Genomic DNA, 19,561 nt, shown 5'->3' on the forward strand with positions numbered 1-19,561 from the left:
CTAATTTTAATGATTTGAGTCCTCTCCCTCTTTTTCTTGATGAGTCTGGCTAATGGTTTATCAATTTTGTTTATCTTCTCAAAGAACCAGCTTTTAGTTTTATTGATCTTTGCTATTGTTTTCTTTGTTTCTATTTCATTTATTTCTGCTCTGATCTTTATGATTTCTTTCCTTCCCTGGGTCTCTACCTTCAAATTACATTCAAATCCAACCGCTTCGTCTCACCTCCCCTTCCACCACCCAGCAATGATCCTCCATCACCTCCCACCTGGACCATTGCAGTCACTTCCCCACTGGCTTCAACCTGCCACCCACTACAGCCTGTTCCCCACAGGGCAGCCAGAGGGATCCTGTTAAAACACAAGTCTGGGGACTTCCCTGGTGGCGCAGTGGTTAAGAATCTGCCTGCCAGTGCAGGGGACACGGGTTCCAGCCCAGTCCGGGAAGATAAAACACAAGTGTGATCAAATCAGCTCAAAACCCTCCAAGGTCTTCCCACCTCCATAAAATATCAACATCTTACCATGGCCCACTAAGTCTCATAACATCTGACCTCTTCCTACCTCTCTGAACTGTTCCTCATACTTCCCATTACTCTTCCTACTCCAGCCACACCAGCCCCTTTGTCAAGTCAGCAAGCAGGTTTGTGCCTCAGGGCCTTTGCACTTGCTTCTTCCTGTGTCTGACATACTTTATCCCCAGGAAATCATGGAGCTGACTTCATTTAGGTTTCAACACCCCATCTCAGAGATGACTTTTCTATCAGTCAGCTTTCACTGGATTTTGCTGCAATAACAAACAACCCCTAAATCTTGATGATTTGCTCATCAATTTCTCACTCATGTTACACATTGACAGCAGGTCAGCTGTGTCTCTTCTTCACACATATTCTTTGTCCTGGGACCATGGCTGAAGGAGCAGCCCCATCTGGGACAGGTAGTTATGGGAACCAAAGAAGAAGAACAATGGATGAGCCAGGCCATAACTTTAAAACATCTGCTCAGAACTGGCTTGTGTTGTCCCCTCCAAATGCAAGTCAATTGGTGACACCTAGTTCACAGGCTTGTACCTGCTGAAAGAAACACTAAAGCTGTGAGGGTTTTTTGGTTTGTTTGTTTGTTTCTGCCTTGGGAAGGAGGGACATGCAGGGGAAGCTGGAGGGAGTAGAGTCAAAAGTGTTGGGCAGCCACAAAGGAGGAATATTGGAGAAATTCTTCCTTGTCTCCTTACCGTGTCTTATTTTCCTTCATAGCTTTTATCATCCCCTGGTATACAGAGTACCTGTCTACTTTTTTATTATCTTTCTCTTCCCAACTCCCATCTAGCATGGTACCTCCAGGAAGACAGGAACTTTGTCTCTTGCTCACTACTGTATCTTCAGCACTTAGGACAGGGCCGAGCACATAGTAGGTGCTCAATAAATATGTATTCATTGAATGAGTACGAAGAGCAAAGGGCCATGGTGGCGGAGCCCAGGGAGCTGTGGGAACCAGAGGAGGGTGGTTTCAGTGAGACCCCAGACCACCCCTCAGGGCTCAGAGGTGGAAAGGAGCCAGCAGAGGGGCTGTCAGGGGAACCAGACACCTCCTTAACTCAACCCACCCATTCCAGCTGGCACCCATCTCCCTCCGTCACGTCCTCACCCAGCCTCACTCAGACCTGCAGCAAGACTTTTTATTTAATTCAGCAATTTTGACAGCCTGGGCCTTTTGGCCTTCCCAAGTATTTATTGACTCAAAGGGTTTTTCCCCAGGAATACCAGTCACCAAAGGCCCTCCCCCTCCTACTGACACTCACCACATCTTATCCCTGAGAACCTCCCTTTTCTTGTCCCCCTCTTTGAGTTCATCCCTAACCTTCACCGCATCCCTGACCCTCAGCCCCGCCCCCAATTTTGAGCTTCAGTAACGGAGGCTGTATCATCTGCATTGCGTGGGATTGTTCAGGACCAAGGCTCTAATGATTTGATTTCAGACAGAGGCCCCACTCCTGTCACCGAGAAGTCAGATGTCCAGTGGGGAAGAGGCAGAATATGGGGTGAGGTGGGCCCCAAATCTGAAGTCCAAACATTGGCAGGGGGGAAAGAGGGAAGCCTCTGACCATCCAGCCCTGGGAGGAGGGGGAACCCCAGAGGTGACATCACGGTCCAGGGGAGAAGCATAGCAGCGGCCACAACTTCCCAATTTGGAAATAACTCAGAGGCCCAGAACAAGAGTGCCAGAAAATACAGAGATTTCCCAGAGACCAGCTCCCACATTTCCATTCAGAAATTCACCTACCTACATGCAGAGTGAGAGACACCATGCATCAGAGCCACCCACCCACAGCTGTGTGCCAGGAGTGGGCTCTGGGGCCAAGTCAGAGAGGGCAGCAGGGAACAGAACCCTCCAAACTGGCCAAAGTCCAAAGGGGGAATTTTCTAGAAAGATATGGGGATGTCACAGAACAAGGGTCAGAGCTGCTAGTGGGCCAAGTGGGGATCATGACTGGGATGAACAGGGCTGGGGACCAGCAAGTCTCCCAAGCTCTGTATCAGCATAGGGCTCTCTGGGTCTCTCTGTCGCCTCTCGATTCTCTCCCGTCTCACTATCTGTCTTGTGTCTCTATCTTTGTGTCTTTTCTCTTTCTCTCTCCCCTTCTCCCAGGGGCCATCTCTGAGTGTGTTTATCTCCATTCCTCTCTCATTCCTCTGTCTCTGTCTTGGTGTCTCTCATCTCTCTCTCTTCTATATGTTGCTCCCTAATCATCATCACCTCTAGACATGATGCTGGTCTGTGTATCGATCTGTTAATGGTCTGTTTCCCTCCGACAGAAGGTGGGCTTCGTGAAGGCAGGGATTTTTGTCTGTTTTATTTTCTGTTGCATCCCCTGTGCCTGGAATGCTGCCTGGTTCAATGTCTATGGAATGAAAAATGAATGAGCCGTCATTCTCACCAGCACTATTATTTGACGATAACTGTAAAGCAACAGTTGTTGTCATTGTGATAGCTGTTTATTGAGTACAAACGATATACCAGGAACTGGGCTAAGCAGTTGCTTAAGTCTTACAAACCCTCCCGTGAGGTGAGTGCTGTTATCCTGTCCATTTTTCAGATGAGAAAACTGAGGCCTCAGGAGGAGAAGCAACTTGCCCAACAAGAACCCAGGGGATTTAAGCTTTTGAGCTTAGGAACTCAGGATCTGTCCTGATTATAGACTCGAATCTCTGCTCTGTCCCTCGCCAATCTTGAACTTCAGAAAGTCGCTGAACCTCTCTGCGTGCCTCAGTTTCCTCGCCTGTCACATGGGGATCCTTATATCGAAGCTTCCTCGAATCAGAACCCACCTCCTAGTGATGTTGCCCTAGTGACAAGTGTCAGCGCAGGCGCGGAGGGAGGGGCAGTACCGGAGCCTCGGCGGGAGCCCCGGGAGCGGGCGGGGACCCGGGAGCCCAGTTCTACTTCTTCTCTACTTCTTCCCCGCCGCAAGTCTGAGGAGGGAAGGGGTAGAACTTCCCCCTTCCCTCCCCTAGGCTTCGGCGGCTGAGTGACGCCAGGATTCCTGGCCAGGACCTGCGGCGGCCGCGCGACTGGCAGGGCGAGCGGAGGAGGCGGCGGCGCGCCCAGCATGGCCCGAGCCGCTTCCTTAGCTTGGCCGCCGCTGCTGCTGCTGTCCCTGCTGTCGCTGTCCCGGGCGCCCTCGGGAGCCGGTGAGTGACCCCACGCGGTCGAGCGGCCCCTGCTCCCCTCTCCCTCCCCACCCGCCTGGGCCCGGCCCCCTGGGCTCCCCAAGGCAGAGCGCACCGCCCTTCGCTTTATGCTCCCCTCCGCCCCAGGGATGGAGAAACGCCGGGCCGGGGCGGACTCTCCTGACGGCTTCCCGGAAAGCCACCGGACCTTGGGAGATTTCTGAAGGGCAGGGCGGGCCAGCCTCCGGGGGAAAAAATAAGATGGAAGGCGACTCACGCAAGCCCGGGCACCACACCTCTTGACCCAGCTCGCTACAAGCGGACCCTTCTCCCCAGCCCCCAATAACCCGCTGACAATGACAGAGGATGCTTGATGCGGGGGGAGGGAGCAGCGGCACATAACCCCGTTGCCGTTGGACCCCACATGTCTGACTCTAAGGACACGGCCGTTCCTTCATGCATGCATTCATCTCACACACGTTTATTATAGAGTTCCTACTATGGGCAGCCTTCCAAGTTACTGGGGAGACAGCACTGATGTCAGACGGCGGTGGGCTCAAAATAGCTTTCGGCGTTTAATACATGTGTGAGCTCAGGAAAGTGACCTAAGCTCTCTGTTTCCATAAAATGTGTGTTGGGGACGGGGCAGGGGGTGGAATTCTACCTACCTAGTAAAACCGTGTCTTGGGAGGATGCTGAGCTAGGTCAGATGCACTGGAGAAGAACAGTAATGATAACGATAATTCAGGTGAACAGTAAGAACACTGAATGCAGGCTTGGGGAAACCAGAGTCTGGCCATGTCCCCAAAGGTCTCAAGCCAGGCTCTGCCCCTCACTTGCTGGTTAGCTTAGGCAAGTAGCTTGAACCTGCAAGGCTCTCGTGCCCCCTCTGACCAATGGGGATGTAACTACTGGTGCTCCCAGTGTGGATCTCATGGGCCCTTGGAGAGGGTTGGAGGAGGCCTCACCTAAGGGAGCAGCCCAGTGCCTGGCACACAGTGGAGCTCGGGCCTGGCTATTACTCAGAGTACAAAGCCAGAGAAAGGCCATTTCATCCAGTTTCATCCTCATAGCGGTCTTGCCATCAAGAGAAGGAGAGGGAGACTCACTTGCCCAGAGCGGTCTTGCCTCATGGAGGGAGAAAAACCAAAGAAAAGAGGTGAGCCACATCAGGATGTCATTGCTAGAGCCAGGATTTTGGACCCAGGGCATGGAGGATGCAGACAGAGGCAGAGTGGAAGGCTTTCTGGAAGGATGACATGTCATTCTCAGAGAGACAATTTGCTGAAAGCCTGGGTGTTTTCTTTTCACCCATGAAGCCTACGTCGGTAGCTCATAAACAAGGGGGTTCCCAGGAGACTCATCAGAGAAGGAGACTCACTTGCCCAGAGCTGCACAGCATGTCCACGGTGGACCTGGCATTCGAAGCCAGACTAGCATGCTCACCGCTCCACAATCCCCTCGTGTCCAGACCGTGCCCTCCCTCAACACAGCACGCCCCAAGCACCCCAGTCCACTACCTCCCAGCCTCCTCTTCCTCATAACAATAATTATAATATTCCCCTGTACAGGGTGCTTGGCATATCTAATCCCTTTACATAAATTTCCTCATTTAGTCCTCCCAACACCCTCTTAAGCTATAACCACCCCCATTTTACAGATGAGGAGACTGAGGCTCAGAGGAGTGAAACCAGCAGCACAGAGGCCACAGCTAGTGAGTAGCAGGACTGAGAGTCAAAGCACGTGACTCCTTCTCACCTTGTTCTTATCCTTATTATTATTAATAAGGACGCACAGCATTGTGTTTCTTGATATCGATAAAAGCCAACACATACTGAGGACCTACTGTGTGCAGGGGGCCCTGGGCAGAAAGATTTTCATCTGGAGCCTGGTGGATGAGAGATCAGGGGTCTTAATTGTAGATGGCCCAGGTTCAAATCCACCTCTGCCACTTGTGCTCTGTGTGACCTGGAGCACAAGACTCTGTGCCTTGCTTTCCCTCTAAAGTGGGGCTGACGGTAGTGCTTACCTCAAGGAGCTGTTTAAGGCCTGAATGCTGGGAGATGTGTAAAGTGCTCAGAACAGCCCCGATCTTTGTAAGCAACCCATGAATGTTAACTGTTCTTAGTCCCATTTTACAAACTAGGGAAAAGGATCAGAGAGATTAAGGAAACTGCCGGAAGCCTCACAGCAGAGATCTGAGGGGATCCAAAATGCTGGGGCTATGATCACCTCCCTTCTTGTGCTAGGATCCCCTACAAACATTTTCCCAACCTGAGTCCGCACAGAGTAAGAGCAGTAATACTTTATTTCATGTACTCTAAGACCTAGAGTTTCTTCCCCTTTCCACACCTCGAAATCCAGGACGCTCTAACCACTGAGGACGGTTCATGCTGTAAATGACATCTTGAATTTGATGACTCGGGGTGATGAAAAAGTTTGTGGTGGTTACACAACATCGTGAATGTACTTCCTGCCACTGAACTGTACTTTAAAATGGTTTAAGTGGCAATTTTAATTTTTTAACCACAATATTGACCACAATTTTAAAAAGTGATAATGCTGAGATAGAGGAAATACGGTACTAACAGCCCGACTGAACGGGAGCGACCAGGTTGCAGACCCAGTCCAGCCGCCCTCACCCTCATCCCTGGATCCGGACTGACCCTCCCCACCTCCCTCCTCCTCCCCACACACACTCCCAACTAAGGGGCTCCAAGACCCAGGTGAGCGACCTCCCAGGCGCCTCTCCCCATCCAGGTCAGGGACACCCGGGTGTGACTCGCCCCGCGTTTCCGTTTCCCCGCAGGGACCGAGACAATCGGAGTGCTGGCCCCAGCCCAGGTGCGCGGCTTCCTGGGCGACACCACAGAGCTGCCGTGCAAACTGCAGCCGCTGGGGCACAACGTGACGGTGACGCAGGTGACCTGGACTCGGCAGAAGCTGGCGGAGGCCTCCCGCAGCGTGGCGGTCTTCCACCCCACCCAGGGCCCCAGCTTCCCGGAGCCCGGCCGGTTGGAGTTCGTGGCCGCCAGGCCAGGCGAGGAGCTGCGAGACGCATCGCTGGCCGTGCGGGGGTTGCGCGCCGAAGATGAAGGCAATTACACCTGCCAGTTCGCCACGTTCCCCAACGGCGACAGGAGCGCCCGAACCTGGCTCCGGGTGCTCGGTGAGCCGGTTGGAGGGGGGCCGAAAGGGAGGGGTGTGGGGCGGGGTAGGGAGGTAAGCAAAGAGAGGGAAGGGCCCAGGAGGGAGGGAGAGTCCCTCCCAATTAGAGATTCCGTGGGGACAAAAGAAGGAGGTCGGGCAATGGTGGGGCAGGGATGCAGAAGGGGAGATTAGAGAGGGGAGGGGCTGGAGGACCAAAAGAGAGTACTAGACATGCTGGGAAGTAAGATCTTGGAGACTGAGGGCCGAGGGGATGGAGGGGATGGAGGGGATGGGGTGCTGGGGAGCGGGAAGGGGGGGAGTGGCTGGTGCAAGAAAGGGGTGGGGACAGGAAGGGCCCTGGAAAGCGGAAAAGCCGCTACCAGCTTGGGAACCTCCTTTCCTCATCTGTAAAACAGGCTTAGTAACAACAGTGCCTTCAGAAAGCTGTCCTGAGGGTCCCGGGAGTTTATCCAGGTGAACTGCTTAGAGCAGAGGCCTCTGTGAGCTGGTGATAGGGGGTCAGTTATTGTTACTTCCTTTGGTGAGGAAGGGAGAGCTGAAATAGACAGACTGGGAGGAGGGGATTCTGATACCCAGTGGGGCGGGGTGGCGGGGCAGGGGTGGGGGGACATCCTTGGCATTGTCATGGAACCATGTGTTCATTTTTTTTTTTTTTTTTTTTGCGGTACGCAGGCCTCTCACTGCCGTGGCCTCTCCCGCTGTGGAGCACGGGCTCCGGATGTGCAGGCTCTGTGGCCATGGCTCACGGGCCCAGCCGCTCCGCGGCATGTGGGGTCCTCCGGAACCGGGTCATGAACCCGTGTTCCCCGCATCGGCAGGCGCCACCAGGGAAGCCCCCCATGTGTTCATTTTTATGAGCACCAGGGAAAACATGACAGGCCCTCCTCTTGACAGCTGAGTACGAAGTCTCTGCGCCTCGTTTCCTCATCTGTGAAATGGAGATCCGCTATGAGGGTGAATAAGAGCTGACGCCTCTTTTCTGCTTATGTGCCAGGAACTGTCCCAGGCCTTGCATGAATGACTCAGGAAAGATTAAGTGCTTGGAACAGTGCCTGGCACACAGTACCCCACCAAAGGCAACTGTCGTCATTTCAGAAAACTTGGGACTTCAGGTCTTATGATTTAGGATGAGGGTAAGACAGAACCAATGAGTCAAAGAGAAATCTTCAGTAACAAGAACACAGGTACTGAGGCGAAAGGAACCAAGTGAAACCCCAGGTCTTGGAATCACCAGGATGATTAAGAAATGGTCAAGGTAGGGGCTTCCCTGGTGGCGCAGTGGTTGAGAGTCCGCCTGCCGATGCAGGGGACACGGGTTCGTGCCCCGGTCCGGGAAGATCCCACGTGCCGCGGAGCGGCTGGGCCCGTGAGCCATGGCCGCTGAGCCTGCGTGTCCGGAGCCTGTGCTCCGCAACGGGAGAGGCCACAGCATTGAGAGGCCCACGTACCACAAAAAAAAAAAAAAAAAAAGAAATGGTCAAGGTAGTTTTGGAGTCAGACAGACCTTGTGGGGAGGTCCAGCTCTGTCGCTGACACCTGTGTAACCTTGAGCCAGTCACTTTCCCTCTGAACCTCCAGGGCACGGCTCATCCCTCCCTCTCCTCCATGAAGCCCTCCGTAACCCCGCCCCCCAGATTCAGGCACCCCTTCTGGGCTCCCCCATCCCAGCCTTGCCCACTCTGAGTCCTCACTGCCTCGGGACGCCTGTCTTCACCTTGGAAAGTCCACCCCACGAAGGCAGGGGTGGGGTTGTCTCGGTCGTTGCTGGGTCCTCAACACTGCCCATCACAGAGCCAGGCAATGTGTCCAATTACCAACAATAATAACATATATTGAGCACTTACTACACGCCAAGTACCATTTTAAGAGCTTTACCTGCAAATTCTCATCACCAGCGATCCTCTCATTACACCCAGTTGACAGACAAGGAAACTGAGGCATGGACTTGCCCAAGGCCACCCTACTGCTCAGGGGCAGAGCTGGGATTTGAACCTGGCCGCATCCTGTCCCCTCAATGAGCCGCCCTCCTCTGCTGCTGAGATGTTTGTTGAATGACTGCAGGTGAGGAGTGACCCGTCCCTTTTGCTTCTTCCCCCCAGCCCAGCCTCAGAACAAGGCTGAGACCCGGGAGGTCCCGCGCAGCCAGCTCAGCCTGGAGCCTGTGCCCGTGGCCCACTGCATCTCCACGGGGGGTCGCCCACCCGCCCGCATCTCCTGGTCCCCGCCCCTCGACAAGATGGCCAATACAAGCCAGGTGCCAGGGCCCCTGCCCGGCACTGTCACCGTCATCAGTCTCTTAACCTTAATACCTTCCAGCCATGTGGATGGCAAGAATGTCACTTGCAGAGTGGAGCATGAGAGCTTCGAGGAGCCGGTGGTACTGCCCATGACCCTCAGCGTGCCCTGTGAGTGGACCCAAGTGTGAGCAATGACAGGAGGGTCTGCGGGCTGTCTCTACCCTCCCCCACCGTTGTCTACACTGACCCCCCCACCCCACCCAGGCCACTTCCAACCTCACCCCCATCATCCTCACTGGCTTCCCTGATTACTGCCTCCCCCCGTCCGCACATCGCCTACACCGGCCCCCCCTGGGCCGTACACGGCACTGTCCTTCATTGTCTACACCAGCTGCTTCTTTCTTTTCCTTTGGCTGCACCACGGGGCATGCGGGATCTTAGTTCCCCAACCAGGGATTGAACCCGTGCCCCCTACAGTGGAAGCACAGAGTCTTAACCACTGGGCTGCCAGGAAAGGCTTATACCAGCTTCTTAGGCCACAGTCCACACTGCTCCCCGATTGTCTACCCTGGCCACTGCCTACACGGACGCCCCATGTGGGCTCCTCCGAGGCCAGTCTACACACAGTGCCTACACCTGCTTCCCTGGGCAACTGGCCACACTGACCTTGTGCACACTGCTACACCAATTCCCCACCATCTACACCAACTCCCTTGTCCGTTTCTACCCTGCCTTACCAACCATCTACACTGGCTCCTCTGGGCCCCAGACAGCGCTGCCCTCACTGTCTACACCAGTCATGTAGGCCACCAGCTGTGGGGAGTTGGCACTGTTCCCTGTGTTGTCTAGAGAGGTGCCCGTGACCACTGCTGCACTGGAAGCCTGCGTTTTCTACACGGGTTCTCCCAGGCACTCTCTCACACCGACCCACAACATTGTCTACAATGGATCCCCTGGAGAGAGGTCTACACTGGCTCCAGTGTAGTCTATACTTCTCTCTAGCCCACTGTTGTCTACACTGGCTCGTCTATGGGCTGTGTCCTCCCATCACTGTCTATACCGAATACTCCCTCCCCAGTAGGTGCTGTACTGATTCCCTCAGCACCCCCCCCCCACCTCACACACACACAAACACCCTATCTCATTGGCCTTCCCTCGGGGGACTTTGAAAATCTCCCCTGTCGATCACATTTGAGTTGGATAAGCAGCAGGCTGAAACAGGGTCCTCCAGGATTCTTTCCTGCAGGACTTATCAGAGCCTTGAATATACTCCTGTGTATTATGAGCGCCAAGGAGGCCTCTTCTCACAGGACAGCCCAGGCATACCAGGATCTGGCTTTACCCAGGAAAACCAGTAGAGAGAAGCAGGTCCTGAGAAGCCCTCTCTGTGCCCCACCTCCTGGCACCCTGCTGAGGACTCCCAGACTTCTGTTCTCGGAGCCGGGGGGTAGAACCCATCTCCCCAGACCCCTCGGAGGCCTCTCCACCTTGAGCTGTTCCCCAAAACCCACCAAGGCCCTCTTCCTGTTGTGACATGAATCCCAACTATCTTTAGGCCCCTCCGAAGGCTCTCTGTCTCTGAGCCTGTGTATCTGTTTCCCCCAGACCCCCCCGAGGTCTCCATATCCGGCTATGATGGCAACTGGTACATCGGCCGTAGTGAGGCCTCCCTGCACTGTGACGTCCGCAGCAAACCAGAGCCCACAGGCTACGACTGGAACACGTGAGTTCCTGGGTCAGAGGGAGGAGGGGCTGGGAACCCAGCTCCCTGGGTCCTGAGAGATGAGGGGTTTGGGGACCTCGACTCCTGGGTCTGAGGGAGGAAGGTGTAGGCAGGAAAGTAAAAAGAGAACAAGCAGTTAACTGGAGGCCCCCAGGAAAATGTCTGGCTTGCATGTGCAGAGTTTATGAGGTGCTTTAGTCCAGGTGTGCTGACACACCTGCTCTTCACGGCATGCCTGCTGTACTTAGCTTGAAGCCACGTGATCCCCACACTCCAGGCACAGTCTGCACTACGGCCAGGCCTGGATTAAAGATTAGCTCGGCCGCAGGAGCTGCCATCATCTGCCCGGGCACACAGCCGTGGGGCACAGAGGTGAGCCTCCCATCGGCGTCTCACTCCCAACCTCTGGGCTGTGCCACCTCCCCAGCCGTCACGTGTTACCTGCCCAGTCACCGCTCACAGAGCAAATACTGTCCGCCCCCACCCCGTTCTCTTGACTGACGGGCAGAGCAATGAGAAAATTTCCTCAAATTCATACCAAGGCCGGGGTTACAAGTGGGGGAAGATAAAGGCAAAGGGGTAAATTGTTTTATGTAATTTTTTAAACTTATTTATTTGCTTGCTCCAGGTCGTAGTTGCGGTACACGGGCTCCTTAGTTGCGGCATGCGAACTCTTAGTTGCGGCATGTGGGATCCAGTTCCCCAACCACAGATCGAAACCCCCTGCACTGGGAGTGCAGAGTCTTATCCAATGCACCACCAAGGAAGTCCCATGTTTTATGTAATTTTTATTGGGCCTTTTTTTCTTATTTCAAAAATAACTTAGCATTGTAGAAACTTTAGACAATACGGTTATGAGTAAAAAGGAGAAAATAGCACCAGTAGTCATGTACCCAGTCACCTCCAGAACACCTCCACTGTTACCCTTTGTTATATATCCTTCCTGTCTTTTTTTCCAATATTTCTAAACAAAAACTGTGCTGTATGTACAATTTAAAAATTTTTCCTCGGGTTTCCCTGGTGGCGCAGTGGTTGAGAGTCCGCCTGCCGAAGCAGGGGACACGGGTTCGTGCCCCGGTCCGGGAAGATCCCACATGCTGCGGAGCGGCTGGGCCCGTGAGCCATGGCCGCTGAGCCTGCGCGTCTGGAGCCTGTGCTCCGCAACGGGAGAGGCCACAACAGTGAGAGGCCCGCGTACCGCAAAAAAAAAAAAAAAAAAAAATTTTCCTCTATCTCATGAACACCTCTCCATGTCAAGACACATAGATCTATTTTCCCCCAACACTTTATGAGGAAATTTTTCACACATACAGAAAAGTTGTAAGAATTTTCCAGTGAACACTCAAAACCCCACCACGTGGACTCTCCCTCTGATATTTTCATGTACTTCTTTATCACATTCCTGCCCATCAGTCCATTTCTGTCTCCATCTAGCCAACAGTCCTTATCTTCTATGCATTTCAAAATACCCACAGCCCCCTTCTTCACGGTGCTGAGATTCCATCATAGACGAGCCCTTCAATGATTTAACCCATCCCAAATGGGGACACGGAGGTGCTCTCCTGTTTTCGACTATGCAAACGCCATGGTGGTGAGCATGCCCGTCTGTCCATCTCTGTGGGCAGCCACAGTCGTGTCTCAACGGTTGGCCAGAGGAACTGCCGGGCGAAGGCTTTCAATTGGTATTGATGGCTGGCCCTTAACCTTCCTGCCCCAAAGCGCCATGATTCAGGCTCACGAGCCACACAGCCGGGTTTCCGTGCCAGCTCTGCAGCCCAAACCCATGCCTGCGTCTCCTCCATCCATTCAACCAGTGTTTCTTGACTGCTCACTGTGTGCCAGATGCTGCTGACCCACAAACCTTGGTAAATAAAATAGACCAAATTCCCTCCCCTCTCAGAGCTCCCATTCCGATGGGGGAGAGAAACAATTCAACAAGGTAACATGGGAATTCCCTGGTGGTCTAGTGGTTTGGATTCTGCGCTTTCACTGCAGGGGCCCAGGGTTCAATCCCTGGTCGGGGGACTAAGATCCCGCAAGCCTCAGGGCGTGGCCAAACTAAAATATATTTTTTTAATTTTAAAAAGTAAACAAGATAACGTTGTCAAGAACAGAGTGTGTCAGGTGGTGATAAATGCCATGGAAAAGATAAAGCAGAGGAGGAGGGTGAGAAGGGGGTCACTGCAGTTGAAAGAGGGTGGCCAAGGAAGGCGTTACAAAGGTGACGTCTGAACAGAGGCCTGAAGGAGGTGAGGGTGGGCGGTATGGGTACCGATGGGAAGGGCATTCCAGGCATAGGGAACAGCATATGCGAAGACCCTGAGGTGGGAACATAACTGGAGTGTTCGAGGATCAACAAATAGGCTACCATGTATATAGAGGCGAGAGCAAAGGGGTCAGTGGCATCAGGGCGCCAGCTTGTGTGGGACCTGTGCCCGTGCTAAGGAATTTTCCTTTACTGGAGGGCTCTGGACAGAGGAGGGACTTGGGCTGACTTAGTTCTTTTTTTACATATATAATTTTTTTTTTTTTTTAATTTCATTTATTTATTTATTTTTGGCTGTGCTGGGTCTTCTTTTCCGTGCGTGGGCTTTCTCTAGTTGCGGCGAGCGGGGGCCACTCTTCATCGCGGTGCGCGGGCCTCTCACTGCCGCGGCCTCTCTTGTTGCGGAGCACAAGCTCCAGACGCGCAGGCTCAGTAGTTGTGGCTCACGGGCCCAGCCGCTCCACAGCATGTGGGATCTTCCCGGACCGGGGCACGAACCCTGTCCCCTGCATTGGCAGGCAGACGCTCAACCACTGCGCCACCAGGGAAACCCTAATTTTTTTTATTTTATTTATTTTTGGCTGCATTGGGTCTCCGTTGGTGCGCGCGGGCTTTCTCTAGTTGCGGCGAGCGGGGGCTGCTCTTAGTTGCGGTGCTCGGGCTTCTTTGAACCCGTGTCCCTTGCACTGGCAGGCAGATTCTTAACCACTGCGCCACCGGGGAAGTCCCCGAGCTGACTTAGTTCTAACAAGGTCTCTCAGATGCTGAGTGGGGGACAGAGCGGGGTGGGAGTGGGGGTGGAAATAGGGAGCCCAGTGAGAAGGTTCCCCCAGGAGTAGGGGGAACAGACCAGGGTGGTGGCCGTGGTCCTTTGCTCTCGCCTCTATATCCACAGTGGTCTCCTTGTAGATCCTCAAACACTACAGTTATGCTCTCACCTCAGGGTCTTCACATATGCTGTTCCCTATGCCTGGAATGCTCTTCCCATCGGTACCCACACGGCTCACCCTCACCTCATTCGGGCCTCTGCTCAGGCCCTGAGGAGTCGTCAGACTCAGGCTAGATTCTGAAGGTGGGGCAGACAGGATCTGCCAATTGGCTGGATGGGAGTGTGAGAGGCAGAGCTGGGAGAACTCCAGGCTTGCTCTCAACTTGTACTGTAGATGGCGTGAGGGTTTCTGTATTCCCGGCATACAGTGAGTGCCCCATCACCTGTTATTCTAGGCCTCCAACTGAGGCCACTTCCTCACCCATCTGTCTCTCCTAGGATCATGGGACCCCTGCCACCCTCTGTTGTGGCCCAGGGCGCCCAGCTCCTGATCCATACCGTGGACGAGTCCATCAACACGACTTTCATCTGCCTTGTCACCAACGCCCTAGGGACTGGCCAGGCAGAAGTGACTGTCCTGGTCACAGGTAAGAAGCCCCCTGGGTGGGGAGAACAGAAAGATCAAAAGAGGAAATCGCGGTAGGATTCCCTCTGAAGGAGGAGTTTAGAGGTGGTCCCTGGTTAAACGAGTCCCTCAGCCACAAGAATGCTCTCTAGCTCCCATCCTTCCCCTAAGCCCCCTCACGGAAGGTTCAACAGGATCAGCTTTACCCTCTGTTAACTCAACATCTGTACCATTGGAACCACTGTATAGCCACCTGGACACAGCCCCTCTGCAAACCCAGGCTGGGGTAGTTGCGTGATGCCTTTTCCCAGTGGACTCAGGAAGGCCTTTCCAAGTGTATTAGACAGAACTCTATCGTTTGCAGTTGATCGAAGCACAACTCAAAATAGTCCAAGCAAAAATGGGACGTTATTGGAATGACACCTTCAGGTATGGTTAGATCCAGGTGCTCCAACTATGTAACCCAGGAACTTTTCTTGACCTCTCTTGTCTCTGCTTTTCTCTATGCTGGCTTTATTCCCTGGCAGCCTTTCCCCTCAGGAAGGTAAGATGGTCCTCAGCAGCTACAGGCTCACAGCCCACCAGTTTAGAAATCCCAAGGGAAAGAATACACCACTTTCAATAATCTAGCCAAAATCCCAGGGCTGGCTCTCATTGGCTCAACTTAAGTCACAGAACACCCCCACCCCCATGAACCAATCACAGTAGCCAGGGAGAATGGAATGCTCTGATTGGCCAGGCCCAGGTCAAAGTCCCATCCTAGGAACCAGAGGGTGGGGTCAAGTCCACCTAAACCATATAGACTGAGGGAAGCAGAGTGGTAGCTTCCTTAAAAAACGAAGGGTAATATTTTGGGGGCAGGTAAAAAGCCCAAAGTCTCTCATCTTAAATCTCTCCTTCCTTCTCTTCCTGCAGGACTTCCCAGGGAGCCATCACATTCGGGCTTGTCCTCTGAGATCATTATCATCCTGACTTTCGCTACCATCCTGGTTGGTCTACTCCTGCTGGGGCTCCTGATTTATTTCCGGAAATCCAGAAACTCCCGTGAGTCCCCTTTTTTTGCAACATCCCCCGCCTGTCTGCCATAAATGAACATCACCACAGCTAACATAATTGAGCACCTACTATGTGCCAGGCTCTGCACTAAGCCTTCCACGTGGCAGCCTCTCACTGAATCCTCACCCCAATACCATGAGGTTCTCTCATTTGACAGACGAGGACACTGAGACCAGGCAGTTTGATTCATTGCATCAGTGATTCATTTTACACAGTGGGAGCAGCGCCTGTAAATCCTCAAAGGCCACAGTAAGGATTTGGCTTTTAATCCAGGTGACGCAGGAGCTCCTGCCGGATGGATGGAGGGTGGAATAACATTTAACCCCCACCCCAGCTTTCTTCCCTCTGTCTTGCTCACGACTGGCTCCCTCCCTGCTCTCACGGAAAGGAGCGGGGTGGCAGGAACTGGTGCCCCATCCCGAGCTCTAAAAGGATCTGATGTTCTCTCACCTCAACGGCTTTGCAAGCCTGTTCTGCTGCCTGGAGCAGCATCCGCACAGCTCCCTCTGCCAAAGCCCTGCAGCTAATTCTGTAATCAAAAGAGCTACATTTTGCTGAGCACTTTCTCCATGCCAGGCACTTTCTGCGCACAACCCCCTTGAATGCTCACAACCACCCTGCAAAGAGAGTCCCGCTATAAGCCCATTTTACAGATGAGGAAATGTTTGCTCAGAGAGGTGATGTCACCTGCCAGCTGGCACACAGCTGGAAAGTCAAGAGTAGAAGGCAGTTCTGTTGGCTACAAAGCTTTGTTCCTTCAACCACTAAACAAAATGGCCTCCTCACATCCCAGCGGGAGGCCCCCTCCTCCAGGAAGCCCTCCCTGATCTTTCCCGAAATGAGCCAAGCACCTGCTCTGGGCTCCCCCACCCCAGCCTTGCCCACTCAGGGACATCACTGTGTGGGGACTTGTCTGTCTCTCCAGTGGACTGGGAGCCCCAGGAGGGCAGAGCTAGAAGTGTCATGGTCATGGCTATGTCCTCAGCACCACCTACCACAGGGTCGGGCACAAAAGAGGCATTTGAGTAAGTGTTTGCTGAACGCATGACGTCCAGAGCCAGATTACCTGTATCTAAGCCCACACTCTACCGCTTCATTGCGTCACCATGGGCAAATGCCTTACTCTCTATGACTCAGTTTCCTCCTCTGTGAAATGGGACTGACTGTACCTTATAATATAGGTACAGTACTTAGTGCAGCATTTGGCACCCTGTAAGCCACACACTGGGTGTATATATAAGCTATCATTATTATCACTATTACTAATACGCCTATTGTTATTACCATAGGCACCATGAGAAGAGGGATTTTTGTCTATTTTGCTCACCACATCCATATCCCCAGCACCTAGAATGCACCTGGCACAAAGTAGACATTTTCTATTTGCTGAATAAATCCCTGTTTGATGGTTGAGGAAACTGAGGCACAGAGAGGTTAAGTCAATTACCCATGGTCACACAGCTGCTAAAGGACAGAGCTGGGATTTGAACCCTTCCATCTGGTTCCAGAGCCTGCGCTCAGTAAATATTTATGTATACTTAATAACTGAATGAATAACTAGATGAAGCCTATACCCCAGTTGTGTTTTATACACGTAGAAACCATTCGGGGAAGCGATTCCCCCACATCAGTAGCAGAGCCAGGACTTAGAGTTCAGGGGGCCTGGTCACCCACACGTGCCTTCCTCCCATACCTTCCAGCATTGTCATTCACTTCTGACCACTTCTCCTCCTGTCTCCTCAGGTTGGAACCTGCGCAGCTCGTCTGCTAATGGGGTAGGTGTGGTAATGGAGCTGAGAAGGGTATGGGGGAATTCTGCATGAACCACAGATTAATCACTGTGGGCTTTCCCAAGGAGGGGCCAGGCCTCTCTGGGCACCTGCAGCACTTAACCAGAAGTCAGCACGGCCTCAGGAGTCAGGTCCTGGATCTTTTCTTCAAAGGCCTCGAGCATCAGTTCCCAAACCCTTCCTGCTGGGCAGAATCCCCGTAAGGTTTGCTGAAACGCAGGTTCCAGGAACTCCCTGGCGGTCCAGTGGTTAGGACTCCGTGCTCTCATTGCCGAGGGCCCGGGTTCAACCCCTGGTCGGGGAACTAAGATCCCACAGGCCACACGGTGTGGCTGGCACGCATGCCTGCATGAATACATACATACACACATACTGCAGGTTCCTGGGCTCCACCCGCTGAGGGTGGTCTGGTGGGTCTGTGCTGGTGCCTGGGGACCTGAATTTTCATAGGCACCCCGTCCCTCCCCTCCCTACTCATGACCACACCTGGAGAAGTGCTGCCCTGGCTTCCAGGGGCGGGGAGAGGAGCAGGCCTGCAGCTCTTTGCATGCTGGGCTTCAGCGGGAAGCATTGTTTTGGAAGGGCCTGAGGCTAAAGGTTGTGTCCCCCCTTCCAGAATGTCATCTATTCAGCTGTTGGCTGTAATGCCAGCTCTCCCCAGGATCCACCGACAGAGGGCACGAGGTGACAGCATCGGGACTGAACAGAGAGAGTCCTCACTGGAGCTGGTGAGGAAGTGGGCCTCGCAGCTGGACACCCACCCCACCTCCATGGATGACGTCTCCCTCCAAAGACACCGGCCACCCTTCCCGTGCCAGACCTCAAGAGTGTCCCCTCTGCCTCACAACACAGTTCAGGGGTCCTCAAGACCAACCCTCAGGTTGAGTGACTCCGTGTAAGGAGTCACAGAACTCAGGAATGCTGTTTACACACGGTTACGGTTCACTACACTGCAAGTGTGACAGAGAGTTCAAACTGTCTGTTGGAGAAAATACCTTAGGGAGATAGAGACCTTGGGGCAGAATGCAGGGCATGAGCCACTCTGCAAGAGAAATTGAGAAGGGTTGGGGCTTCTCTCTAGGCAGATGGGAGAAGGCAGAACAGAGAAGGACGGGAAAGAGATGCGACCCAGCAGCATGGGAGTGGTAAGGGGGTGACAAGGCCGGTGGGGCTCCACAGCGTCAGGGACACAAAGGGAGACTGGTTGCCTTGCTGCCACATAAACCCCTTGTCGGTCCCCAGCCCCCAAACACCTCATTAAAGTTTATTTATTACACCTCAAGTGGCTGTGTGCGAGGGGACCTTTTGTGGGAACTGAGGAGGGACAGAGTTTTGCATGGACCATCACCATGTGAGACAGAACCAAAGGCGTGGAGGGAAGACCTTGGATCAAGAGGGCCCCAAGGACACGAATCCCCAGGGTTCTCAGACACCAGGGGGAGAGCATGTCTTACTTCTCTCTCTCTCTTTTTTCAATTCTTTTAACTACAAAATACAGGCATACCTCGGAGATATCGCGGGGTCAGTTCCGGACTATCGCGATAAAGCAAGTCACGCGGATTTTTTGGTTTCCCAGTGCGTATAAAAGTTATGATGGGAATTCCCTGATGGTCTAGCGGTTAGGATTCAGCGCTTTCACTGCCATGGCCCGGGTTCCATCCCTGGTCAGGCAACTGAGATCGCACAAGCCATGCGGCACAGCTAAACAGAAAAAAAAAAAAGTTATGTTTACACTATACTGTAGTCTATTAAGTGTGCAATAGCATCATGTCTAAAAACAATGTACACACCTCAGTTTTAAAATGCTTTATGGCTAAAAAATGCTAACCACCATCTGAGCCTTCAATAAGTCGTAATCTTTTTGCAACAGTAACACCAAAGATCATTTTTGTCATCTCTATGTTACCCCAACTTTTAAAAATTAATAACGTAATATACCCAAAAACCATTGAACTGTGCCCTTTAGACAGGGGAATTGTATTACCACAAACTTGGTGGCTTGAAAAAACACGAAATTATTTGTTTACAGTTCTGGAGGCCACAATTCTGAAGCGAGTCTCAGGGGGCTAAGATCAAGGTGTCGGCAGGGCTGGTTCCTTCTGGAGGCTCCAGGGGAGAGGCCCTTTCCTTGCCTTTCCAGCTTCTAGAGGTGGCCGGCCTTCCCTGGCTTACGGCCCTGCATCACATCACTATTTCTCTCACTGCTACATCATCACATTGCCCTCTTCCTTCTTTGACCTTCCTGCCTCCCTCTTTC

At 53.1% G+C, this 19,561-nt stretch overlaps 1 protein-coding gene across 3 annotated transcripts; it reads left to right on the forward strand.

Annotated features, from left to right (window-relative positions):
• The first annotated feature begins 3,379 nt into the window (after positions 1–3,379).
• Positions 3,380–18,586, forward strand: PVR (PVR cell adhesion molecule). 3 transcript variants are annotated; one of them, XR_012328011.1, is made up of 9 exons: positions 3,381–3,688; positions 6,477–6,836; positions 8,938–9,243; positions 10,681–10,798; positions 11,047–11,170; positions 14,332–14,480; positions 15,374–15,502; positions 17,258–17,289; positions 17,921–18,586. XR_012328011.1 is itself a non-coding variant. In XM_033844780.2 (8 exons), the coding sequence occupies exons 1-8, from the start codon at positions 3,607–3,609 to the stop codon at positions 17,990–17,992; spliced, it is 1,248 nt and encodes a 415-aa protein (XP_033700671.1). In that variant the 5' UTR covers positions 3,383–3,606; the 3' UTR covers positions 17,993–18,586. The 3 variants fall into 3 exon arrangements, 2 of the variants coding, with proteins under 2 accessions (XP_073652083.1, XP_033700671.1); XM_033844780.2 differs by lacking the exon at positions 11,047–11,170 and having other exon boundaries at positions 3,383–3,688; XM_073795982.1 differs by lacking the exons at positions 14,332–14,480; positions 15,374–15,502; positions 17,258–17,289; positions 17,921–18,586 and adding an exon at positions 12,274–13,069 and having other exon boundaries at positions 3,380–3,688.
• Positions 18,587–19,561: the final 975 nt, after the last annotated feature.

Source organism: Tursiops truncatus, chromosome 19, assembly GCF_011762595.2.
Source record: "Tursiops truncatus isolate mTurTru1 chromosome 19, mTurTru1.mat.Y, whole genome shotgun sequence".
NCBI classification, from domain to species: Eukaryota; Metazoa; Chordata; class Mammalia; order Artiodactyla; family Delphinidae; genus Tursiops; species Tursiops truncatus.